Source organism: Halyomorpha halys, unplaced genomic scaffold, assembly GCF_000696795.3.
Source record: "Halyomorpha halys isolate HHAL.00 unplaced genomic scaffold, Hhal_1.1 Scaffold116.1, whole genome shotgun sequence".
NCBI classification, from domain to species: Eukaryota; Metazoa; Arthropoda; class Insecta; order Hemiptera; family Pentatomidae; genus Halyomorpha; species Halyomorpha halys.
Genome location: NW_027105704.1, coordinates 665,402 through 692,117, shown reverse-complemented (window position 1 = coordinate 692,117; position 26,716 = coordinate 665,402). Strand labels below are relative to the sequence as shown.

The following is a 26,716-nucleotide window of genomic DNA, read 5'->3' as shown; positions in this document are numbered from 1 at the left end:
TCCAGAAAGTTCTCAACCGGGCACTCTGGGACTTATATCCCAATCCGCACGACCGTCACGTTCCTTCTTAGTAGTGATACATATGCTTTGAAAGAAAAAAAAATGTGGATCTCACATAAAATTAATCCCTCTACCATCTATTTCTCATTTCTTTTAACATTGTATTTATTTAACCTTCAATTAATTATGTATTTATGCCCCCCTCAAATGTTTAATGACGAATTTTCGATTGATATAACTTAGAAAGAGACAGGGAGTAGAGGCTATACAATACCCGCAATACTTGGTCATATTTCCTGACTAAAATAGCTTAAAAATGAACACGGGGAGGGGCTAAATAGTGCTCGCAATACCGATTACAGAAACCTTCATTCAGATTTAATTATGTAGCCCTGTGAATTATTATCGAAACTACTTTGTATGTATCTTCTTCATAGTCTTCTTTTAAGAGTATATGCTAAATTAATATTTTTGCCCTTGCTTTCATCAGAGGTTTTTTGTCCGCTTTGACAGATTTGTTCGCTGTCCTAATTCAATAGTTTTAAATTGAGAATTATATGAAAACTTTTTTTTTTAAATTAGATATGTTTATAGGTAAAAATAATATCCGTCTTCCATTCTAGGCGCCCTTAAGCCGAAGGCCGTGACATTTGTAGCCTTACTGCCTGTTTTTTTCGGCCCTGAGACCGAGGCTTCAAGAATAATAATACATTTTATGATGCATTTAGAGTAATTACGTAACAGAGACTAGTTGCGACGCACAAGATACGTTATAAGAAATAGATAAAAACTAATCTAAACGAATACCGGGTAACCACCCAAGGTCGTATATTTCTCATCCATTTATGGAGATTTTTGTTTTACTTCCTACCTCGCCATTTTTGGCATACGATGTGGTTATCACGCAGGTGGCTCTGGCTCAATCTGTTTTTGAACTGTAATGAGAAGTTTGAGTTTTGACGAACGTAATGAAAGTCCACTCAGCTAGGCCGAATTCGAACCAGTGCCGCCGAAACGAGATTGCTAAGATGAAACTTTAAAACACTCGGCTACCAAGGCACGTCTTTGAGGTGCTGCCTTTCTCCAATTGCAGAAGCCCTACTATATCGGGTCTTGATCAAGCAACTTCTTTGGTACATGATCCTCTGTCATTCTGGCTGTATCCATCCCAGCGAAGTCTTCCAACCTTAATTACTCGAACAATATTCTCATATATTACCATCAGCTTTTTGTTCTCTATTTTGGATATTGTTAATTGTTAGAAAAACAAAGAATACCGTGCTCATTCAAAACAAATATTTATCAGTAACTAAATTAGGGAATAAAAAGAAAGATAAAAATGTAAGATTGGAAAAACTGATCATTGATTTCAAATATCACTTCCGATTACAGTTGTCAGGTTTAACATTTAGTTGTGAGGTTTCATATTTATCTTTGCATGCACTAATATACGATAATACAATAATATACTCATTATTTATTCATAGGTATCGCCGCTGTTAAAGCCTGAAACGCAAGACCAAATGATCCTGTTGCAATGGCGCCTCTGCTATCCGATCCATTACACGGCTCAGGCGACTATGCCCGACTGCAAGAGCGAAAAATATCACAACTGGTATCCATTCACCTTCCTCATATCAATGATCTGGATATCCTTCTATTCATACATTATGGTCTGGATGATTACCATAATAGGTGAGCATAGGTCACAGTATTTAATTACGATCTAACCATAGGTGTCCTCAGAATTCTTTGCTAGGGGGGAAATAACTATAGTGCCTCAGTCATGGTGGATCTGGAGGTTCCCTTTCCTACCCTGAAACATTTTTTAAATAATATAACATTTCAGTATAAAATGGATGTTAAACAATATTTACATCAAAGTTTACATCAAATATTTTACACTCTGGGACTACAAACAAATTTTAATTGAAATTTTTTAACATATCTATTTTTGTTTATTTGAGTTTTTAAATTTTGCTAAAAAAATACTTCTGAGATTTATGAGTAGATTCCTGTACAGTTGTGGCATCTCTGTGGGCACACCTATGGTTTAACTTATTTCATTTTGCCAGAAATAGTTTAAAAATCATATTAGTTACCTACTCTAAAAAAAGTATTTTTATTTTTCATTTTCAATTTAGGTCTTGATAATTTATATTTGGCATTGTTCGAATGAAAATGGAGGAAGATAGTGTGAATTTACAGTGTTTGAATCCAATAGAATCAAAGTATAACAATAAGACAAAAGATAACCCCATGGTTTACAGAAAATTTGGATGTAGTTATACTAAATCCTCCCAATAAAAAATCAATGGCAAAAATTGCAGGTTGAATGATAAGGTGGCTTTAACACACTTTAAGATTGAAAACTAATTAATTGTCTTGACAGGATAACAAACAGTAAAGATAAAAGTTAAGAGGCAGATACTGATGCACCTGTGAAAAATCAGCAAGAGAATGGTTTACTGACAGAAGTTTCGGTTAGATAACTTAAAAAGAAGTGGTTATGGATCATGAAGGACCCATCTGTACAGAGAAGCACCCCACACTGTACGAGCATTAGAAGAAAAAGAATTATGAGATGATAACAGCTTCAATGGTGTTTTTCATTGTTGAATTGACTGTAACCATTTGTAGGTAATGTCTAATTTTTACTGTTTTTAGGAAGCACATTGGGCATTCCTGATACAGTTATGGGACTAACGTTTGTTGCTGCTGGGGTTAGTGTGCCAGATGCTCTTTCAAGTTTGGCAGTAGTCAAAGAGGGTATGTTTAGATTATATAATTTACAATTCTTTAAAAACCTAATTTTAGATATCAAGAATTTTAGTAAGAAAAACATTTTAATAAAAGAATGTACAACTTCATAGGTAAAGAACTATTTCCAAATATTATGATATCCTTGAAGTTATGTTGTCATTTAGTGTCTAGTTTTATCTAATATATTTGTGCCATTTGAATAAATATTCTAGTTTATTCTAATGAACAACCATTACTAAAACAATCGTTATATTTTTGTAAATTTTATTTAATATATCACAGGCTATGGAGACATGGCAGTATCAAATGCTGTTGGCAGTAATGTGTTTGACATTCTTGTTTGCTTGGGGCTTCCTTGGTTTATGAAGACAGCGATTTTTTCTCCTGGCTCAACAGTTAGAGTATACAGCAAAGGTAACAATCTTGAATTAATTGTGGTCATTATGAAGAAATAAATAATTTAACAAACCATTAATTCTATTTTTATATGTTAATTTAATATGAAAAATTTATAGTGATAGTGATTTGACTAAAATTAAATTAAATCTTCAATAATACATACATTATTTACAGGTTTAATAAATGTAATTATATTATATGAAGATGTTTAGCCATTCATTGCTCAAAGGGCTAGAGATACACATCAATCTCCAGCCCTTGATAAAGAACAACAATATGCATCGAAACATTGGCTTTTTAAAAATATTTATCACTATTTTTTAACTGTTTTTTCTAATAAATTGATTTTTGATAAAATAAAAAATCAGCCAACCCATCATTAATATTTTTCCTTTTTCATGATCAGTCTAATTAATCCCAAATAAAATAAAGGTTTTATTGCAACTGTAAATTAGTAATCTCCAGCAAACTATATAAATTCCAAAATTGATTAATCACCCATAAGGTAATTAATTATTCCCAGGCTATTGCTAAAATATTGTTGGATTTATATTATTAATAGCCAAAAATATTTCTGCTTCATTGCATTTTTATTTCAGGACTGACATATTCTACTCTGACCCTACTCTCAACAGTTGTTTTCTTGGTTGGTATAACACATCTTAATGGTTGGAAAATGGACAAACGGTATGGAATAATACTTATGCTTTGGTATGTCTTCTTTATCTGCTTTGCTTCACTTTATGAACTGAACGTATTCGGAAACATGAATCCTCCAGAATGTGGTAGTGACTATTAAATTTTAATACAACAAATTACCAAAGAACGAATGTATAGCTATTATTATTTTATAATGCATAGGTTAAGGGAACATATTGTTGAGCCAATTTAATTATTATTTGTCATCAAGTTCCATTCAAGTTGATCTTCAAAATAAATTGTACTAGTATAATATTACATAAGGTAAGATTGAACAGCAAAATATACAGTTCTTGTAAAATATTATATAGGTTAAGGTTAAATAAGTTAAATGTATTAAAACATAAGTAAATAGGTAGCAGATTATATAAATATTCCAAAATAAGATAATTTTAGAAATAGGAACAGTTTTAAAAATTAAACATCGTTTTTGACTGTGGTCATGATGTACAAATATATTATAGGTGCTCTTAATACATAAGTAAAAGTTTCTATAACAAAAAAAAAAGTAAAATAAAAAAATAAAGGCGTTCAATGCCTGTACATAATATAAAAAGCTCATAGTCTTCATAAAAATGCTCTTAGAAATGGCAACATTAATTTTTTTTTTTCTTAAATCTAACTTTTGTAAATAATTATTGTGTAAATACCATTTATAAATGGGTGAAAGTTGATATATTACAACTAAGTAGACTTTAGAAATCAGTCGAAACATATATACTTCAGTATTTTATTTTTTAAAAAATAAAGTTTTTATAAATTGCTGAAACACAATGTAGAGTGGGATCTTTTAAATCAAAAATTCTTTTGGATTTAATACTGTCATAGGACTACATATTTTTGTTCAAGCGTACATTCTGACTGCCAACTACGAGATAATAGGTAGACACCCAACATAAACTATCTTATTTTTACAATATAATAGTTGAAATCTCATTACTAACAAAAATCAGTATCAAAAGTATTTATTCGTAATTTTTAAAATATTAAAAAATTATGAAATGCATTAAAATATTTTTCATATACTATTGGAAGTTTCACAAGAAGGGTCTAGTGGCGTCCCCTTTTGGTCACAAATTATTTCTGTGTACAGTACACCTTCACAGTAAACACAATACAAAAATTTATTTATTAATAATTACATAAATTAATTTGTTATTAGTTAATATCATAAAATAAACTGAAAAAATGCATAAGTTAGTATGGGGTAAATCTGTATCATATATTAAAAAGTTTGAATGCCTGTAAATATTTAATTTTAAAGCTAACTTCCTGAAACATTCCAGAAAAGATTATGTTTTAAATAATAAAATGAAAAATAGTTTATTTAATATATTGAGGCTCACATTTCATCATGTCTATTCTTGCGCAAATTTTTTAATTTTGTAAGTCCTTCATTGTAAGAACTTAATCCTGCTTCAAGGGGTAAGTACGTTTCACATCAAAGATTCAATATTCAAGCAGTATCAGTTGTGAAACATTTGCAAAAAGTCAGCAAATTTGATATGGAATATAACTGAATAATAAATTGAAAACTCTTTACATGTCACCTTAGCAAACTCTCATGACTGATTTATAAAACAACATTGTTTCGAATTCATACTCCCATAAGGGCAGCTCTTAGCAGTTTAAGGTTTCAATTTATAGAGACAATTGCGTACTCACCGAGATTACCTTATATTTGTTTCTTTATTATTTCAAATTAGGTTTGGCAGTCAATGACCTCTTTAATTTATTCATAAGACAAACCACCTGTAAAATATAACTCCCTGATAAAATGTAGTTTCAGATTATATAGAAAAAATGTACATATGTATGTTGAAATATACAGTCATAAATTTTTAAGTTAGATTTATGACGTAGTACTAAGTATCATTTATTTAGTTAAGATAAGAACGATTATGTTCAATAAGAAACTCAAGACAATAACCTCAAGCCTTATAAAATTTTAGGATATAAGTTAATATAAAACAAAAAGAATTTGTGATGACTACCAAATACTACAAAAATTTAAAGGAAAAACTTGTTTTGTTAACAATTAAGGAATTTAATATAGACTTATACAACAGTTAGATTTTAAGTACAAGCATAATATGAGATATTGTTGATTGTATAATAACAGCATTTTCAATTTAGTAGGTACTGATTATAAACAATACTAAGGTGAATTGTAATTTCCTTTTGAATGACATCATAAAAGAATGTATATTATCATAAGAGATAAATTATTGGATAAACAAAGAAGTCCAATGAAGGTGGAGGTCAAGTCTCACGAATCTATACACTAAGTATAAACAAAATGTTGATATTTAATGTTTAACATAACAAATATGAAAGAAAGAGATATAATTGGTAAGTAAGAAGTTACTACTAATGAATCGTAAATTTAATTAGTAATAGAGTGGAAAAAGTTGAAGTATTAAATACTAAAATAAAACATTCCCCACCCCAAAAAAATGTACACCATTATATGAATATAGAGCACAAAAATACTGTAAAGCACTAAACAAAAAAGATCATAATTATATAGAATATATACCTTGCTCTTTAATGTTTGGAAAATTTCCATTAAAGGGCACAGGCCATTGCAGCTTTTATGTAACTATTTAACTTAGTAATTAATTAAAAGGCTGCAGAACATCAGCAATTTACTGTCTTAATGTAATATATATATTGATGTGGTACTCAATTAAATGTATTTAAAATATATAACCTAAGTCTATTCAGATAAGAGGAAGGAAATGGAGCGATTTAAAGTTCGATGTTTTCCCAGCATGATTTTCTTGCACAAAGGGTTAGATATTTATAAATGTTATTTATATGTGCACTCCTTTTCGTCTAATGTCCTAGACAGAAGAATTACTTAGAGGAAAGAAAATTTGATGTGATTTTAATCAGTATTGAAATATCTCTAAAATATATATTGTTGTTTCAGATTATATTTAATGTAAACGCTTAAATATGTAAAGAAAAAAAAATTATAAAGTTAGCAGATAAATGCACTGCCTATACAAAATGTTTTATGCCTAAGTACCATAAAAAGAGAAAAAAATTAATTTTATGCTATAGATGTGTAGGTAAAGCTCTTAGTAGCTGGTTCTTAATGTACGTTTAGTCTTGAGATGGAATGTTAATGTAAAATACATCGATACCAATAAAGCTATTGAAAATGTTATTTCTGTCTAAAAATACCCTATACACTGAAAAGTCATTAAGTTTCACAACCTACATTAACAGTTATTCACATTTATTAAATAATTTAATTTAATAACTTTTATTAATATCTCTTTGCTATATAATAGATTTTTTAAAAACACTTATTTCAAAATTTTATACATAAAAGTATAGTCATTTCAAGGTTTAGCTTAAATATATTTTTAATAATAAAATTTTAATTTTCAGACTTTTCCCTCAAGAATAACATACATTGCAGGAATAATAGAGGGAATTTAGAGCCTTAGTGTGAAAGAAACATGAAAAAATAAAAATAAATCATACTATTGTAACTTTTAAGCTTTTAAACAGTAACATACTTAACAATAATAATAAATTATGGTAGTAACTAAAAAATAAAGAACTACCCCAAACCAAAGGTTCGGGAGATGAGAATTTACTGAGATCATTATCAAATAATGATTTAGGCAAAGATTAGCCTACCCAGCCTTTTGGTCATATGGGATTTTCAGCAGCAGTGGGGTATTATATTTGGGGTATATGTAAGTTAATCTCACTACTGCCAATAAGTTAACCTTTACTAATAATTATCTTACTTCACAACTTGTGGGGAAAATTATAATTTTGGGCCCAGGCAGCCTCAGAACAGCATCTTGCCATGGATTAGCAAAGGACAAAGGATCAGCAGAGCTACAGGATTCGATGGACTAAGTGCTGGGATCCTCAAGAATAGTGCCCCTTAACTTACCATAAGAGGAACTCAAAATTTAAAACATTAAATAAATGAAGTTAAAGCTATATTGAAACAAACTTTCATGACAATACAAGTTTAATTATAAACGCTCAATGATTTGTCCTAATAAAATTATTGAGAGGAAGTAAATGGGGAGGGTTCAGAAATAAATAGAAACCAGTAACATATTTCTTCAGTGTAAGAATAATTATAGGACTGAGAAAGTTATCCCATTAGGTTAAATCCAAAATAAAATCATCTCTTAGCTCAACTAGTGGTCCTAAGAACAGTATATGTTTTGTAAGAATAGTATAACCTAAAATAAATAAGAAAATTTACTTCTTCACCAACAGATGAATTATCAAGCAGTAACAAGTATGTTGAAAAGCTTATTCAAAACTGAAAGAAGGATATATTTTAATTAATCATTTCACTATTACTATATACTTACAAATAATGTCAACCCAAAAACAAAATTTTGTTCATGTACAAGATATTGCTATGTATTGAACCTCTCAATATTATAAATATCTTCAGATAGGTTTTTGCCAGAACATCTAGGTGGTCTAACAGACTAGAAAACAGTGGTTCGTCCACTATGTATTTCAATTCAATATTAATTTAAATTAGTTGAGTCCTACAAAACTATTAGTATTATATTACTTTTCCAAAGGCATAGCATGTTTACCAGTTACCATTAAATATATAATATATTAGGGAGTGGTAATGGGTAATATAAACCTCAAAGCTACACAAATAAAAAAGGTATTTATTTACATTTACTATACCCATGAATAGTATAATATAAACAAATGATTTAGATAGATGGTTTTGCCATAAAATATATTTATATACTATTTCAATACCTTTAGCTTTGCATGATGAATGCACTACTTGAAATGTTTTACTTACTGTCCAGCTCCAAAGACCCGATGTCCAAAATGATAATCTCATTCCTTGATGTGCCCTTCTAACCTTTCAAAGCTGAAGACCTCTTGGTAGATCTGTCAGGCTATCCCCACTATTGGTAGTAGAGGGCATTATCCTATTATTTCTTCCTGCTGATTGGCTTCTGTGGTTCTGCCCACAAAGGATAACACATAAAGTCCCTAACCAACCACTTGTTGTAATAAACTATAATGGACATATCAGGGAAGCTGGCCTGCAAGTAGCCTTATCATAGCTGAGAAACACCTGGGGGTTTTATATCATTAGGGCCTAAAAGATTCCTGGGATCTCTATAGTGGACACCCTATGCACTGATAGGTATCTAACGAACCTCTGTTTCTCAGGCTCGAAGACCACCCAGATGTTCTGGCAAAAATCAATCTAAAGATGTTTATAATATAGAGAGGTTCAATGCATAGCAATGTATCATAACAGTATCAAAATTTTGATCTCATCAAATACAGGACTATAATAATCTCTAAATTTCTATTGAATGTGAATGCTAAAATTACTTAAAGTAAAAAGGTAAAAAATCATAACAAATATAAATATTTGTGCTTTATTGTATCTTTCATTAAATTAATTGAAGTAATCACTTGAGTAAAAATTTTAGTAACAGCTATTTGTATCAGTACTATTAATTAAACAGCAATTTTTAATCATATTAAATAGGTTAAACTAAAGAGGTTTGGTTCTTTTTTTTATTAATAATACCTCTGGGTATATTTTCTTCTATATACTTTTCATACTACAGAATTTAATTGAGTTGAAAATTCTTAATCAAATAAATTACTTACTTTCCCAAAAAAAGTGAAAGTAATAAATATACCTTTTTAACATCGATTGGACCTTAAATATAACAAACACAAAATAAAAAAAAATACATCAATTTTTGGCTTATATTATATTATAAAAAAGCTTATACATCAGGATCCTACAGTAAACATACTCCTAAAAAAATTTATAATAAATTTTAGACACCACTATTAAAAACAAAATTGATATCTTACACCAATCTATACATAAAAATATCATACACTTGAAAAAAAAAACTGGTATAATTTTGATTAATTAAGTTAAAATATATTATATACATATGTACAACTGAAATTGTATCAAAAAATCTAACATATATACATTTTGAATAGGATTTCATAAAAAAAAAATAAATAAATAAACAATAATTAAACTAATTAGGTGGTTGTGGTGGTGGCCTTGTGAGGACTGCATCAGCTTGAGGGTACCTCTCGGTAAAGGAAGCAATAAGTTGAGGGTCAACAAGCCTAACACCGTCAACTTGATTACCCAGAGTAATCCTGTTTAAAAGAATAACAACTTTATTCAAATATTTAATAAACCTACAATAACTGATACACGGTATACTTTGGGAAACTCTCTGCTTAGTTGTTTTTAAAACAAGATTAAATTTTTTATTTAACCTACAAGTTAAATTAATGTTGATTCTTTTCTTTTAAACACCCAAGATCAACCAGCTATCCTACTCGTCTGATTATGTCTCGGTTCCTCTTAGGACAGATACCTGATAAGATAGATGCCCCAACAGTACTATATCAAGTGATTATTTGATGTTAGTAATGGAATATATGATGTACTTAAATAAATGTTACGTTCAAAAGCATTTCTACTTTAATTGAGTTATAAATTTGAATAATTAAACATTGGAATAATTTTTTTAAGAGTCTGGAACAGAGAAGTCTAGATAGGACGAAAGGTAAATACCATCCACTTGTAATTGACCATAAAACAACTTATAAATAATGTTATTTTATGTATACAAAGTGGATTAAGTTTATAAAGACTTATAAATTAATCAACAATTATTTTTAAACATAAATAGACAGCCAAGTGACAATTAAAAAAGAAAAAAAAGACTTTCATCATTCTATATTTTTGACCTGTGTCAAGCACTAGAAGAAGAAATCAAGTCAGTTCCTAGTGAGAATGATTCTCTCTTGATTTCTTGATGAATTATTCATGAAGACAAGAAGTATGTCTTTGTCACCGTTCTCTCTCAGAATTCACCCAGGCAAGAATTAGCGTCTCTGGGTAGAAAAGTTTATTTATTTGTTTTACATATTCAGTTGTTTTTGAGAATTCATGAAGACAAGACATGCGCATCTCTGTCTCAGTTCTTTCTGAGAATCCACTCATGCAAGATGTATTTTGGTCTCATGAGAGAAAATTATTTCAAGTCAAATAATAGTGTACAAGTATTTTTTAATAATTACAAAATTCACTAAATGTAAATTAAGAAAATATAGACAACATAATTAAACAGTGAACTACTTTAATTGTGATCATGATCAAATAAATGTAATAATATTTTAAAAAAATATATTTAAAGTGAAATTAAGTACAGGTATGAAGCTGAAAATAGTTATGAAGAATTATTAAAAAGAAGACATCTCAACCATCAGTGAACTTTAATCAAGTATTTTATAAACATTTTATTTAATGTCTAAATTTATGTTAGTATTTTATCTTGTTATTATTTGTATGAGAATTTACATTAGTTATATAAATAACTAGTGTATTTTCCTATATTCGAATATATCTGGAATAAATTAAAGTCATTAATTTGCAATTTTCATGTATTAATATAGAAATAATAAGTTGTAATTTAAATTTTTCAAAATTACAAACAAAAAATAAGTCAATTTCTTACCAATTAGGTTGTACATTGTGTGGCCGACCAAAGAGTTCAATTTTGCGTGTTCCAGGAGACAGTCTCTCAATTATACCATAAATTTCATCAGGCTTATGGCTTGTAGCCCGAACCTCTGCCACAATTACGTCACAATCTAAACCTCGGTTCAAATCAGATATGTTACCTTTCTTTCCAACCTATCAAAAAAAAAAATTAAGAATTTCCACATGTTTCATTTCATGATATGACTTTTCAATTAATTTGGTGCATGAACATGCTCAAACGATTGCACTTTGCTACTAGTGGTAATACTAATAGTGGTACTATTTATAAAAATTGTTTTCATCATAGGGTCTAACATAATTAAAAAGCATTTAAAAACAACAGCATTGGCATTTTATTTTGTAATCCATTACAATGACATAGGAAAAATTAACGTGTGGTGTTAACACCACTGCACACCCAGTGTTTTTACTCAAAAAGTCCATACAGTGTCTTTCATGGGTAAGTTGGACATATAACACTATGTAATAAAAGATCCTTTTCCATCCTTACCACCTACTAAGGAGTTAACAATTTAAGTTAGGAAGCCAATTTAAGTTTTGTTAGTTAAGCCAAGTAAGCAAACAACAAGTAATCTCGTAGGTTGGCATCACAGGCAATAACACCAACTACGAGATAACTCGTATTTGGCAGCCAACATGTTAAATAGTAACTGTGGTGTTTATTTATTGTAATAGTGCATTACATGTTATTTACCTGAATATTAAATGTTCTAATGTTAGATATATAGAAATATATACATTATCTTAACTTTCACTTTGTGATGGTTAACATGCTCTTATTTCCAATTTATATCAAAGCAATGGCTAATATTGACTATAAAACCTCAAGATTGTTACGAATCATTAATAGTTAATGAAACCAACTGTCACTGACTACATTACATCAACATGTAATAATATGTTATCATATAATCATTATATATCAATAATATTATAGTATTAATATGTTGCTAAATTAAACAGCATATGTGTTGTTACCAAGCAATGTTCTTTCCCATGATTTAGCCAGTGGCCTGTTCTTCCAGTTCGTATTATCCTCTGCAGTTGATTTGTCTTCACCCAAATCAACTCGTCCACTCTCTCATATCCCCATAGCTGTAAGCATTCTCTTCCCAGTTCCATAGCCCTAAAATCAAAAAGAGAAATAAAATCATAATGTGTATTATAGTATAAACTTCTAGAACAATTATAAATTACGTATAAAGTATCATAATCATATTTCCTAAAATTTATTAGCTTCAGCCTGACATAGAATTTCAGCCAAGGATTTATATAAATATTCTAGTAATACAACTAAGTTTATAAAAATAGTACAATAAATCAACAAAATAACAATCAATTCATATGTAAAAATATTTCTTTTTCTGATTCTGATAGAAATATTTCATAAAATATCAATTCTCATTTTATGAAATGAAAGTTACCTGCCAGTAACCCAAAGGAAAATAATGCCATCATCTTGCAATGCTGGAACACCAAGCTGCCTCATTTCATCATCTGACATAGTCCCATAAGGCAATTCCATATGAATATCCCAAGGAGGGTCGGCCATTATAACGGCAAATTTACCTTAAAATAACACATCTTAAACTGTAACTAAATATACACAATCACAAAATTCAAAGGAACTATTCATTTACCAAGTACAGTCATGTCTAAATACCGAAGGTCGCACTGAATCCATTGTGGAGGATATAGTATTGTTTTGTCAGAAAGTATTTTTCGCTCTTCAGTCAAAGACTTAGATTTTATCGCAGGGACTGCAGTGCCGTCAACTTCATAATGAACATACCTAAATGTCACAAAAATAATACAGATAAATAATAATACCCTCACTAATAACAAGATTAAATAAAATTCGGTTATTTATTGCTAGAAAGAGAGAAAACCATAGATATTACTCCAAATTAGGTAAGTAAATTGTTATGATCAAAATTAAAATAACCTTAAAGCTTTTGAGGAAGGCAAAATGTATCTTAAAAGAGAAAAAAACGTTAATCAACTGCTTGGAAATGTTGGCTAAAAGAACATATCAGAATTCCATATTGAATAACATCATAGTATAGGAGAATAAATATTAATCTATTTCTTATAAAGAATTTAAAGGATGGAAAATGGTAATTTTCAAATACCCCTTAATTTAAACATTTAGGAGTTTCCTGTATAAAAAATAAAATAAAAGAACTATTACTCCAGGAAATTAAATTTAAAATGTTAATAGCTTAGTTTTATTTTCAACTAGTGATATTCATAATAATTTCTATAAACACAAACAATAACACAACTAAATTACTTGCAGCTATCCATATGAAAACAAGTGTTGAGAAATGAACAGTCACCCAAGGACTCATCGGTATGTTTTTGAATGATTTTCTTAAAATGAAGTTTGCCACAAGCTGTGCCACGGTTTTCCCTTGAACATTCTGCCCTAGTACCATGAGGACAAAACTCCATCACCTAAAATATAATGGATAATAGATCAAAATTATTTAATACAAAATAAAATTGGTAAAATTAATAAAATCAATTAATACCTGAGCTCCATTAGATCTGAATCTTTCTGCTAATGACCTTTCTTTAGCTGTCGGCTTGCTTAGTAAATCTAATATTTCTTCACCGACCTTTTTAGTTTCTTTTTCTCTGATTGAGGGCATTGAAAGTAAGGACTAAAAAATAAGAAGAACGGATATTAATAGTTTTAAAAAAAACAAAACCTAATTACAATATCGTAAAATCTTGATCAAGAGGGGTCAAGTGGAGTACAATTATATATAGATATTAAATAAAACAGCTATTCAACAAAAATATAAACTGGCGATAATAAAAGAGTTACAGGTTAACATCCCCTGTTGACAATCATAGTGACATAATTTTGAAATCCATTACAAGGAGAAAACAGTGTTTCAAACTTTTACGAAAGTAAAATTAATCAAATTATCAGTTCCCTAGTCATTTTTTTTTTTTTTTGTTTAAGCTTCAACTTTTAGCCTGCTTACTAGATAAGCTCAACCCATCCTTAAAACAAACAAACAGTAATTTTGTTTTTCTTTCATTTTCTTAATATTATATTTCTATATTATATATTTTCAATATCAAATTTTTGTGAGACGCCTCTTTTCTCGAGGAATTAACTCATATAAATTTTTGTTTCAAGTAATCTTTAAAAGAACTAGAGAAAATAAGTCCTGCTATCACTTCAGGAAAAAATGTGTATGATATATAAAAATGAACTTTTTTTTTTCTTCTAAGCAATCTGCTTCGTTAATCACAGCTACTTAAGGTTTTATAATAGTCATTTTACACATAAAAGAACAAAATATTAACACATAAAAGAACAAACCATTATATCTGTAGTTTTTTTCTCTCGCTTTTTTTCTTCTTTTTCAGCCACTTTTGGAATTTTCGATGTATTTTCATCAACAAATTCTATTTCACCTTTAAAATTGGAAAAAAAATAACATGGTTTTGAGAAAGTATAGAATGTATTCCTTAACTTTTCTAGAAAGAATATCTTCAAAATTAATACTAAGGTTTCTCAGAATAAATTTGTATTATCCCATTTGATTATTTCCAATAACTGAAATTAAGGTACAGCAAATTTATGGTTCAATTTTTATAGAGCAGTTTAAGTTTTTAAACCTCATCCTAGTTCAAATTAATAAAGAAAATCCATTAAATTTTAAATAATAAAAAATAAAGAAAAATAGTACCTTTAATTTGAGAAAACAAATCAAGTGAAATTAAATGCATAAGAAATAGTAATAAGAAAACTAACAATAATTAAGATTTTAAAATTTTGAGCTGCTCGATTAAACCAGTTTTTTCTTTCTTTAACATTTGTAAACTTAATTAGAGCATCATTTCAATTGCACTAACAAATGACCACAGAACTCACAAGATTTTCTCTTTAACTCTCTATCAACATTTGTAGAAATATTATCACGTTTCACTTCATGAATCATAGCCTGCAATTTTACATGTTCAGCAGAGATGATATCTAAGGTTTTCTGACCAGCATGAACAGCTTCCTGAACACTGAAAAATATTAAATAAATAATTATTTATTAAATTAATATCCTTCATTATAATTAAGACAGCTATAATTAGTTAGATGATAGTTTTTTCATGTACTAAAGGATCTTAAGCTCAAACTAAGATTACAAGGAGGTCAAATAGCAAGCAGTTAAGTATGATTTGAGAGTGATGATGTGGGCAATTCAAGATGGGTTGAAACTAAGAGTGAAGCAGAGTTCGCTGGGATTCTTCACTGGAGTTTCAATGGACAATTATTTTACCTAACTGGCTATAGTTAAATGAAAATAAAATTTACTGAAGAGTCAGTCAAGATGAGTACCTGTAGTATGAACAAAAAACATCACACTTTTATTTTTTTTTGTAGAAATATTCTGAAGTTTACATCTCATAAATCAATCAGAAACTTTGCCTGTGAGAGTCGCTGCGTGAAGACCACAGCATGTACTGCGGCTAGATAAAAGAGAAGTGTTGATTGAAGGGGGAACAATGAACCCTTTATAAAAAAAAAAGACAGGTTACACATTCTCAACAACCTTGCCTCAGGTAAAGTACAAAATCACAGAAATGATCTGTAACTCCTATTAAGGCAAACAAGATTGAAACTTGGAATGATAGATTTGGAGTACATACGGAACTTAAAGTTGTATTTCCAACCTATAAAAAATAACATTTAAGGTCAAAGGAAAGAAGTATAACTCTCATATAAATGTTCAAGCTTCAACAGAAGAAAAGAAGAGAATGAAACTGATCAATTCAAATGGAGTTGTAATCCAGATAAAAAATAGCAACATTTTAATACAGTTAATGCTCTAAGGTGGTAAGGATCAACAATCCTGTAAGAGAACTGATATTAAACCGATTACAATCACTTGTAACTTCCAATGCTTTACATGTGATATTGTGTAGGATGGAAGAGCACAAAAGAAATAATGAAGTCAGAGAGTTTTTCGTTGAAGTGAAAAGAAAAATCATGTGTCATATTTTATTAACACCAATAAAATAGTAAATCTGATGACAAAATGGTTTTTTTGGATCTACATGAACAACATGGGAAGTTTTTTGAGAATTGCTAAATCTTTAAGAAGATGCAAAGCATTCAGACAGAGAGTTTTAACATATAGAAAATGACTTTGAAGAGAGTCCACCTGAATCGGATCATTTATCCAATTCCAAATTACCTAGAGAATAACAAGGCACCAGAGTTATTGTCAGGCATACAAGTGGAATTGATGAAAGTTAGCAGGTCAGCAGTGGTTGAAGAGTCGACCCATGTAACTGCCAATATTTATGAGTTATAAAATGGTGGATGTTCACCCGAAATTTGTCATCATATCAGTTTTCAAGAAGAAAGGAGATGAAAAAACTAAGGAATCAGTCTTCTGAATACTGCTTAAAGTATTCTCTGTTGCCAGTAAAATATGTAGTACCAGTCTGGTGATTAACAAGATGGATTTAAAAGAAATGGGTCAACATGGATAAACTAGATTTTTTTTTTTTCATTTGAGCAGCTAAACCATACTAAAGAACAAATGATGGTCAAATTTCGTGGACGAGTTAAGGGAAGGTTAAAGTATTTGGTGGCTGAGGATATGAACAGGAATATCGTAAGATGAGCACCTGACCGAAATGATTGAGAAACTACAGAAAGAAAGGCTAAAGTCAGCTACACACACCTGTCAAGCTGATAATTAAAAATTGTAATTAATCAACTAGAACTTATTGGGAAAAAAGTAAATTTTTTTTAAAAAAGAGTTTAAAAAGTATGTCACCTTATTAGTTGCTGAGCAACAAATTTTTGTAAAAGATTCAAAACTATTTCATGAGATACATTTTTCATCAATTTTTTTGTAACGAGTGATCCTACATTAGCTGAGGAAACAGGGAGATTTGGAGAAACCTCACTCAACACTTCAAGCAAAGCACATTCAACTTCTGAATCAGGTTTAGCATTTTCCTGAGCTTCATCATCTTCTTCACCTGTAAGAGTTTTAAAGGTTAAAGAATATAATATTAAATTTCTAATGAGGCATCAGATGCATTACGAAAAGCTTAACTAAATTAGTATGCGCAGGTTAAATTTGAAAATTCAACTACCAATAAATATTAGGAGCCTTTTATTGAATTTTTCTTATCTGAATCTTTCATAATTCCATTATTATAACCAAATGACTTAGAGTGAATCTCCCTCGATACCAAGTTAAGGTTTCATGAAATAGTTCCATTGAGAGTAAATATTCAAGGGCATTACGGTTAAGAGAAAAATAGCATGATTTCAAATAATAAAGTCTACAAGAAAAAGGCTAAGTTCCAGAGGAAAATGGTTATCTATTGAGTAACAATAAGCAAGATAAAATCACTCCTCACTCACCAATTTATATAATGATTACAATTTTGTTCCCATCAGAACTCAATTTTGAATTTATATTTGAGATATTTAGATGTCTTGCAAAGAAAAAGTTCTCAACTGGAAATTAATAAATTCACAGTCCATGAATATGTAACTTTAATAGAAGTAGAATATATATGAGTATGTAGTGTATGTTGTACAAATATATGCACCCACTAATGATGCAAGAAGTTTATATTACTCAGCTAAAATTAGAACAACCTTGTGATTGTAAATGAAGATATAAATACAAGAATAGACAGTGATCAAAATATGGTAGAGGATTAATACATAAGTGAATAGGTATTCAATGAAAGCGTTGAGAGAAAAAACAGTTTTCTTTCTGGTTGATAATAAGCTCAATACTAGACAGCAAGAAAAAAATTTATAAAGGATGCTATGTAGATGCAATTCCTGTTCCCTGCCAGGAATATACTATTCGGTATTCATCAGTCATGAATACGTTATTTAAGTTATAACTTTATTGGCAGAAATGTCATACTTCTTGTTTGTTTTTTTTTTGTAAATTATCATTTTTAAGTTAAAAATTGCCAGGCTAAGAAATTAAAGTGAAAATTTTTGGTAAAATAATTTTTTTTCAAACTAAATAAAAAATTGTGCCCCACTTCCAACAGACACCACAAAATCCATTATTTAGAGCAAAGCTACCTGTCGTGAACCAACTACTTCTTCTGTTCTCTTGTATTGGTCCAAAGACTTTTCTAAATATTTTGGCCATTCTTTGCTCATCAATCCTGTTCACCCAGGATTTTAATCCAGAGGTGATTAGGGGTCTGACCAATGTCTTGTAAAGGGCGACTTTAGTGGTTCTGTAATTAGCCTGGATCTACAATTGTACCATAGTACCTCTTTTCTGCAATCTTCTTTTCATGAAATATATATTGAAACCCAGATAAAGAAAACCCTGTAATGCTTGAAAGGCAAAGTTTCCTAATTGGAGCTACAAGCATCTCTGGTCTTTCCTCACAACCATATAACATTTTATTTTTAACCATAACATTTTAGCAATATTAATGATGTAGCCCAAGTTTCTGGACTCTAATGTTAAACTAAATGGCTCCTTTAGGCTAGCTTGTGATTGATAAATGAGGTTAATACAATCTACATAGGCCAGGATTAGGATTTTTTGATCCTTTTCCTAAAGTTCTGCCCAGATTTATTTTCTCTATAGGGTTTCATAACTTAATGTTATGACAGGGTGGGCTGTCAATTCTACACCTGATCCCCACTCTGTAAAGCCAAAGTTTTTCTGTCAGGGATTTCCTCTCCATAGGTAGTAGCCGACTAAAACTTTGAGAGGCTATAATCATTCATGTTGAGATTACTTAGAATTGTGATGCAAACTCTTCATTGTACCACACTATAACATGGCTATGAGATTTTTACAGGTCTGCCCATGTCCCTAGACAGTCCTCGGGAGGGGTCCCAGAGTCAGGTAAATAAAAAAAATATTCTGTGGAATCTCGTAATAAGACGGTCCAGGGAACTGTCATCCACCTTTCCATTAGGTACACCCACCAGTCGAACTCCCTTCTGTTCTGTTCACTATACAGGAAAAGAGTACCCCCAAAGCAAAGATATAATATTTCTTTATGTTTTAAAAGTTACAATACCTGTGTTTTCACTTTATGTAGCAAATACATGTATTGTAACCTGTGTTTACTACATAGAGTTAAAATAAAAAACACAGTTTTAAGAATTGAAAAATTTGTAGTCAGTTTTAAAAGTTTACTAAGTTCCTAAAACAGTAAAAAAAGTTATTGACTTCAGTGGAAAGCTCTTAATAAACATGAAAAAAACTGGGAGAACAAATGCCTGAATGTTTTAATCCTGTTCATCTCACGACTATTTTGGTGGACTTAACGTCCATAACATAGAAAATGCAGATATATTTCAAACAAAATTGCTACTAGGAGTATTTGGTGTGTGACTTCATATGGCCTTCCTAGCTGGGGAGGCTGCGAAATCTGATACAAAAATTGTTTTCTATTTCTCCGCTGATATTTGCCCTATATAGACTTTTTTTTGGATTGTCAGGCAAAAGAAAAGACCTATCTTTTAAGTACTAAGCAAATTAAAGAAACAATTAATAAAACTTGGATTAACATACTTGCTTTAGGGATTGATGGTAGAGCAGGTGCTTCAATTTTCGTTCCCTCTGGAATATAAAATATCTTCTAGAAAACTTAAATAAAAAAGAATGGAATAAGATCTAATTTCTACCTCCATACCAGAACCACTTGATAAATTGAGTATATCTTGACGTTCCTTTTTTCTTTTCTGTAATTTTTCTCTAAGACTGTTTCTTTTGCTCTTAATTGCTTGGATTTCTTCCCAAGCATCAGACATCTCGATAAAAGAAATGGAAATCAAAAGTAAAAAACAAAACAAACCTTCCCGGCCTAAACTGTTAACAGTGCAGAGAGGTTATAATATGGAATGATTTTTCGTGAATTTCTACTGACTAAAGCGCTCATTTTTCAATCAAGCGAAAAGAAATTAAGTTGTTTATAAATTTGAATTTTTGCTAAAACGTTCATAGATAGTGCAAGGAGTAAAATTAAGAGAAAGGTGAACATTCGAATGCGTATTTAAATGGCAATCTGTTGGGAGTTCTTATAACCAGTATCAAAACCTATTTCATGTCTCTTAGAAGACCTTCAGTTTGAAGAGTCCTTACACATTTCTGGTGGATTTTTTGTTATTTGTAGTTGTAGTTATGTTTACATGAAATGATGCAATCTTTTTGACAGACTGGAAATTATATCGACGTTTTGAAAATTGTAAGTATATTGTATGATTCAAAAGCCGGTTTGTATTGATTTTATAACAGGATCTCCTGCTATTGGTTGGGGTTAGTCGTCCAGATTTGAAAATAAAATATCACTTTTCCAAAAATCATACTCCAATTTCAAACAGTTTTGCATGATTTTTCTGGGAACTTCAAGATCCTAACCTTATTATTTTAGTTTATTAATATCATGAACTTGTTCAAACTACTTAGACTTAGTAAATGTCTCAATTCTGCTATATGTTATTAATAACACTAATGCAACAAAGATGTTTTTTTTTTGTAAATTTAGTTTTTACTGTCAATAGTTTTTATCTTAAAAATAGTACATTTGTTCGAATCAAAGTTTTAAAATATTTGAACATCACATTGGCTAATATGATTGATAATAGAGTTAATTTGTTTACCATCTTATCACATTCATAAATTTAGTAACTAAGGCTAATCTTAGAGGAATAAGATGTTCAACTTGCTTATTTCTTGGTTTAATGAGATTTAAGCAAACTTTTGAAAATAATTATTGTTACCATTAAGTCATTACACCTCCCTAATTCACAAAAATGTTATATTAATGAACAAATGTCAATGAATAAACCCTCTACAACTTCAACCATCCTTCTCACCCAAAATTGTACTGTCATGTGAGTTGAAGAACAGTCCTCAGCTTAAATATATCCTCCACTTTGATAAATGAAATAGCATTGCTAGTGTCTTCTATTGGTCTTGTGTGATGTTAATGTTATGATTTTTCTAGTGAAGGAAGAACAGCTAATTATGCATCCAGTGGTGGTGATAATAGTGTTATCAATTTTGATTGAATAATATTAGGGAAGTTTTTAACTGTTTTATAGTTTAATACATACTGGTAGAATCCAATTTTAATCACCCTCATCCCCTCTCATGATATTTATTTATTTAAACTTTAATTTATTTCTTATTTATGCCCCCAATTTTTTAAGTAAAAGCCTTATCTATTAATTTTCTGATTAATTATGAGAGATAGTTGACCGTGGATGACGTACGAGGAGAAGATGGTTGGGGGTGCAGTCAAAGAGTAACACAAATAAGTTGGTCTAACCTATTTATAATAGGTTACAAATGAAATTATAAAAAAAAATAGGTTACACCAACTTATTTGTGTTACTCTTTGACCGCACCCCCAACCATCTTCTCCTCATATTAATTTTCTGTTAACAGAACTTTCAAATGGACGAGTGCTATACAGTACCTGCAATTCTTTATCACTAATTTTTTATAGACATAATTCAGAAGTGCATATAAGGGAGGGGCTCTACTGTACTATAACACCAATTACCGAAAACAGCTGTTATTGCATATATATGGTTAAATTTCTGCTTATTCAATTATCTTTTAATACTGATAGTAACATTGTATTTATAATTTTCACTTTATTTATCTATGTTCTTTTTTAGTATCGAACTATCTGAATCTCTATTGAACAAAATATATACTAAGCCATAGTTGATCGGATGATTATTTTTGAAAATTTGATTTTTTATTATTTCATGAAGTTTTTGGGTGTCGCAGTTTTTTTTTTTTATACCTTACCCTCTTGTTTTATTTTTTTTCAATTAAATGTAACAATTTTTTTATTAAATTTTTTGTCAAAATTACAAACAATATCATTTGAAGTATCGTCTCTAGTTTTGATCTGTATTTCTTATTTGACATTGATGGTATCAACATCCATCTGTGTGTAACAACTTCCATATAGCTCATAATTTGTATAAAAAACTCAAATTAGTTCCTGCCCTATTACATACCTTAATCATAGGTTATTTTTCTTTGAACCACAGATGCAACATTGTACTTCGTTATTAACAGACAATGATATTTTATATGCCTTTATCATTAGTGTCTGTTAAAAAAGAAGTTTTACCAAGTCAAAGTAATTTTATTTATTACTTTATTTTTTTCAGTTTATACTTCTTCAATTGATGGCATGACTATACATTTTCCATCATGTCACAATGCCAGGAGATTGGTAAAGACAAAATCATTTTGGCTACACAAGAAGAGCTAAGCCAGCCTTCCAAAGTTGAACTGCCAGAAGATGATCCTCAACCAGGTCTGATACTTGAGGATGGAACAATCAATTGGAACTGCCCATGTCTGGGTGGTATGGCAACAGGACCATGTGGAGTTCCGTTCCGTGAAGCGTTCTCGTGTTTTCACTACTCAACTGCAGAACCTAAAGGATCTGATTGTGTCGAAGCATTTACAAATATGCAAGCTTGTATGCAGAAATATCCTGCATTATACGGCTCCAATGATGATGACGATGAATCAAAAGATATATTAAATCCTGATCCTATAAAAAATGAATCACCACCAGAAAATAAGAGCTAATAAACTGTAAATAATTGTTCTAGTCCACAAATGAGTGTATCATTTTTTAATTATGTTATTCCATAGCAGTTAAAGTGATTTTTTTTTGTACTTTGTTAATGCATTTAAAATAGTCTTAACAGCTGTATGGAAGTTAGTAAATACAAATGTTAGAATTATTTTGTTGATAGTGTTTAACAATGCCTTCATCTCAGATCCATTATGTAATCGTGAAGGTATTGTGCCTTAGCTACAGATTTTTGTATAATTATTTTTTCCCCTCATACCTATCAATATGTGATGCTGCAGCTAATGTTTTCTATCATACAATACTTTATTTACTGTTCATGTTGGCTTTAAATTTAAAAGAAAACGTTTAATAATTTTTTTAATATTTCAAGTATAGAATCATTCAAGTTTCTCCATTTCATATGGATTTGATTTTTTTTTTGTCTGTGTGTATTTGGTTAAAATGATTTAAACTGAAAATTTTTTTTAAGAGACTGAAAAATTTACCATCATTATAAGAACAGCTAGAAAGCTGGCAAATGAGGATATTACATATGAGGAGGAGATGGACGGGGGTGTGGTTAGCAAAAAGTACACATATATGAGCTATTACCAAATAAGTTTCATTTGTATATTTTTTGCTGACTGCACCCCTGACCACCTTCTCATGTTAATCAACAACCCACTGTTTAAATCTCTTTGAGGATATTAATTACTTTTAAGTAGTCATGCAGAGATTTGCCGAATAGAAGATTGTTGAGAAATAATTCGTTCATTGCCAATTAACCAGAATCAAATCATTCTTCATAGAAATTTTATTTTATAGTATACTTAGAAGGAAATAATGATGCAATAAATAAAAGTCATTTGGTATACTAAATAACAAAATAGAAACTCATTTATTATAAATTTTATATATAAATATGAAGCTCATTTTCATCATTATAGAAAGACAAACTTCATCACTTTACAGATGTAACATTGCCATATAAATATTTTTTTAAATTTAGTTTTTATCTTTGGCAGATTTTTTATCATCTCCATTTAATTGTAATATTCGCAGATTCAAGTAGCTAGCAAATCCTAACCATGCAACATAAGGTGCCATGAGCCAACCTGCGGTATTATTTACTTTATTGAATGCAAGTGCACAGCTTGCCGCTGTAGGAACCATTATTGCCAGATCAATTAAACCCTGAAAGCAATAAATGAATAAGTGATTAATTTATTAAACAGAAAAATTAGAGACTCCTAAAAAGAATAAAAATATTACCCCTTTGATATTATGAGCACCAAAGAAGATAGGAGTCCAAGCCCAATTTAGGAGCAATTGGGTGCCATACAGCAACAAAGGAATCTTAGCATCACCTGAGAAATAATTATATTTAATATAACTCATGACCCGTAGGCTTAGACTTTAAAATAATTTTTATTATTCTAATGCATTGGCAGCTACTCCATCCATCTAATGATACTGAGCCAAATCTTTTCCTCCCTTCAACAAAGGAGTATAACTTTTCCAATAGGCAACTTTTTAATAAGACTGTTTTCAATTCAATTCAAAACGAGAAAGAGTACTCATATCTCAATGTTTTTATCAGCATTAAAAAGAAAACAATGATCAATTTATGTATACACAAACAGAGCAGGATATTAATTATTACTTCATAATTAGAAAGGAGCTCCTGAAATTAGAGCATCTAAATTATGTCTCATTCTTTAGTATAGAACAAATTATTTGGATTGATTTTATAATCTCAATTGTTCTAGGCTTTACCATCATTGAACAATTCTAAGATGTCCTTCCTATGTATCTTTGAAATTTTGCTTAAATTATTTTTAAAACCAGGTCTATTAAATAACATAAAAAGTTTAACATAAGATTCATGCCGACTTCAAAACCCCTGGAAATGTAGTGCCTAAATAATCAGTGCTGTTTATATAGTATTTTAAATTGATATATGTCAAAGAAGAATGAACATAGTTGCAAATGTATCGTAAAAGAATAAGAAAAAATTTAAATTTATGGGTTTTCAGAACCTTATGTTTGGATATTTTATACAAACTAAGTCTAAATTTCGTAATAGACAAATCTGCAACATTAGAGCAATCAAGTGATGCACAACATGCTAAGAATAACAATTAACAGAGTTCTAATACTTATTATTTCAAAAAAGCATAAATTAAAATGAACAAATAAAAATAAAAGAGACTAATTCAAATTTAATTTTAAAAATTAAATTACTTTATGCACCTTCAAATCCACCACCACTCTTCCAAACAAGATAAGATGCATATCCCATTCCAGAATACAATGATGTCCATGCTACGGGAAACACCCAGTTAGGAGGTACAAGTCTCGATTTCTTGAGACCCTAAATATTTTAATTAAAATATTAAGTAAAAACAATATAAGTAGTAACAAATAATGTTCACTGCCATTACAAAAAAATCATAACAATATTAAAATAAATCAGGACTATTAACTGTGAAAGTAAAAAATGTTTTTTTAATTATTAATGGTTAGCTCATGGAACTAGTCTAGTTTTAGAATCCTAGATGAAGAAACGAATTCATTAACAAGAATTAATAAAACATTTTAAGACTTAGTTCTTAAGTGATAATGAGAATTAATGTAACACACAGGAAATAATTAAGTCAAAATGAATGGTAAAATAAAATATTAATCTTGGAAAAACAATAAATGTATTTGATCATAATATTGAGTGTAAATATATTATAAGAAAGGAGGAAACAGAAAAAAAAAACTACTCAAGATTAACACAAAACTACATACAAAAATAGATTATGATTGAGTATACTTACATCATACCATGGTGTTTTAGCTGGATATAATCTTGCACCCACTATACCTCCTAAATGTGGCAGTGCAATAGCACCAACCATTGGTATTAAATCACTACTCATGGCTCAACACAATTTGGGCCAGTGTCAGGAGTGAAATGTTAGAGAACCACACCTAAAGAAAGCTTTATAATACCGGTAACCTCCCTTAGAAAGATGACGTACTGTGCCTAGGATAAGAGAAATAAAGTTATATAAGAAAATATAAAAATAATGATATTGGGAAGTATTAAATGGAAATTTCTACCGTCTTAGATAACAAAAGTGTTTGCTGTATTCACTAATCAGCTACTGGAGATCACGTATTTGCTTCTCTTAAAGGCAGATAGATAACACTTTTAAGTGTAAACTATTTCTCCTAAAACCGAACAGGAAAAACATTACATGAAACAGTTTGCCGGCTGTACGACAGTGCTGGGAGGGGCAGTCACGTCCGCAAGGTCATTGCCCAAAACGCCTTATCATTGCTACTCTTTCTCATTCTATTTATTCCAAATACTGCAAGTTCGAAACTTGGATTCCTTTTACTATAAATTTTAAATTATTACTGTTTTTTAAAAGTATTATTAGCAATGGTCAATAATCGAGGATTAACATCTTTAACTAATTCAATTAAAACATTCAGTTGATTGCACAAGTTTTGAATTCCTAGCAGTGGTCAAATTTATGCGAAAGCAATCGCCGTTTTGTGAACTGAAAAAAAAATAATAAGGCATGATGGTATATAAGAAAAAGAAAGTGTATATTAATCTCGTTTTCACATTTGAGATAACTTAGCTTCTAAAATAAATAACTAATCCAACTCATTGAC

General features: G+C 29.9%; 4 protein-coding genes across 11 annotated transcripts in view; 2 read left to right on the top strand and 2 right to left on the bottom strand.

Annotated features, from left to right (window-relative positions):
* The window catches only part of LOC106677984 (probable sodium/potassium/calcium exchanger CG1090), a gene marked incomplete in the record, with an annotated part of 77,691 nt that extends 70,655 nt beyond the window's left edge, over nt 1-7,036 (top strand). The window contains 4 exon segments of the mRNA XM_067053089.1: nt 1,488-1,695; nt 2,668-2,769; nt 3,046-3,177; nt 3,762-7,036. Coding sequence (XP_066909190.1) covers nt 1,488-1,695; nt 2,668-2,769; nt 3,046-3,177; nt 3,762-3,961 — 642 coding nt within the window.
* On the bottom strand, nt 1,689-20,319 carry Mettl3 (methyltransferase like 3). Of its 8 annotated transcripts, none has more exons than XR_010845021.1 (13): nt 20,123-20,319; nt 20,002-20,049; nt 17,254-17,461; nt 15,345-15,484; nt 14,790-14,884; nt 13,984-14,115; nt 13,743-13,906; nt 13,090-13,241; nt 12,874-13,018; nt 12,428-12,575; nt 11,403-11,581; nt 5,527-5,613; nt 1,689-1,816 (listed from the first exon to the last, which is right to left on the bottom strand). XR_010845021.1 is itself a non-coding variant. In XM_014416224.3 (12 exons), exons 1-12 carry the CDS (start codon nt 20,238-20,240, stop codon nt 5,598-5,600), a joined length of 1,545 nt encoding a protein of 514 aa, XP_014271710.1. In that variant the 5' UTR covers nt 20,241-20,319; the 3' UTR covers nt 5,523-5,597. The 8 variants fall into 8 exon arrangements, 4 of the variants coding, with proteins under 4 accessions (XP_014271710.1, XP_014271709.1, XP_014271713.1 ...); XR_010845019.1 differs by lacking the exon at nt 1,689-1,816 and adding an exon at nt 3,025-3,147; XR_010845018.1 differs by lacking the exon at nt 1,689-1,816 and adding an exon at nt 3,061-3,185.
* Nucleotides 20,320-20,534: 215 nt separating this feature from the next.
* LOC106677985 (mitochondrial intermembrane space import and assembly protein 40) lies at nt 20,535-23,210 on the top strand. The gene is made up of 2 exons (XM_014416229.3): nt 20,535-20,674; nt 22,623-23,210. The coding sequence occupies exon 2, from the start codon at nt 22,666-22,668 to the stop codon at nt 23,050-23,052; it is 387 nt and encodes a 128-aa protein (XP_014271715.1). The 5' UTR covers nt 20,535-20,674; nt 22,623-22,665; the 3' UTR covers nt 23,053-23,210.
* A 710-nt stretch (nt 23,211-23,920) lies between these two features.
* LOC106677998 (translocator protein) lies at nt 23,921-26,487 on the bottom strand. The gene is made up of 5 exons (XM_014416258.3): nt 26,153-26,487; nt 25,867-26,075; nt 25,295-25,415; nt 24,314-24,408; nt 23,921-24,235 (listed from the first exon to the last, which is right to left on the bottom strand). The coding sequence occupies exons 2-5, from the start codon at nt 25,966-25,968 to the stop codon at nt 24,047-24,049; spliced, it is 507 nt and encodes a 168-aa protein (XP_014271744.1). The 5' UTR covers nt 25,969-26,075; nt 26,153-26,487; the 3' UTR covers nt 23,921-24,046.
* Between the last annotated feature and the right edge of the window lie 229 nt (nt 26,488-26,716).

What these genes read in the sequence shown, in the direction of transcription:
- LOC106677998 (XM_014416258.3), bottom strand. Translation starts at nt 25,968, where the DNA reads ATGAGTAGTGATTTAATACCAATGGTTGGTGCTATTGCACTGCCACAT. An exon ending in CTAAAACACCATGGTATGAT is followed by an intron (nt 25,416 to 25,866) that starts GTAAGTATACTC and finishes TAAAATATTTAG; the next exon opens with GGTCTCAAGAAATCGAGACT. An exon ending in GAGTGGTGGTGGATTTGAAG is followed by an intron (nt 24,409 to 25,294) that starts GTGCATAAAGTA and finishes ATTATTTCTCAG; the next exon opens with GTGATGCTAAGATTCCTTTG.
- LOC106677985 (XM_014416229.3), top strand. Translation starts at nt 22,666, where the DNA reads ATGTCACAATGCCAGGAGATTGGTAAAGACAAAATCATTTTGGCTACA.
- Mettl3 (XM_014416223.3), bottom strand. Translation starts at nt 20,240, where the DNA reads ATGTCTGATGCTTGGGAAGAAATCCAAGCAATTAAGAGCAAAAGAAAC. An exon ending in GTTGCTCAGCAACTAATAAG is followed by an intron (nt 15,485 to 17,253) that starts GTGACATACTTT and finishes AATATTTTTCAG; the next exon opens with TGTTCAGGAAGCTGTTCATG. An exon ending in AAAAAACTACAGATATAATG is followed by an intron (nt 14,116 to 14,789) that starts GTTTGTTCTTTT and finishes CTTATTTTTTAG; the next exon opens with TCCTTACTTTCAATGCCCTC.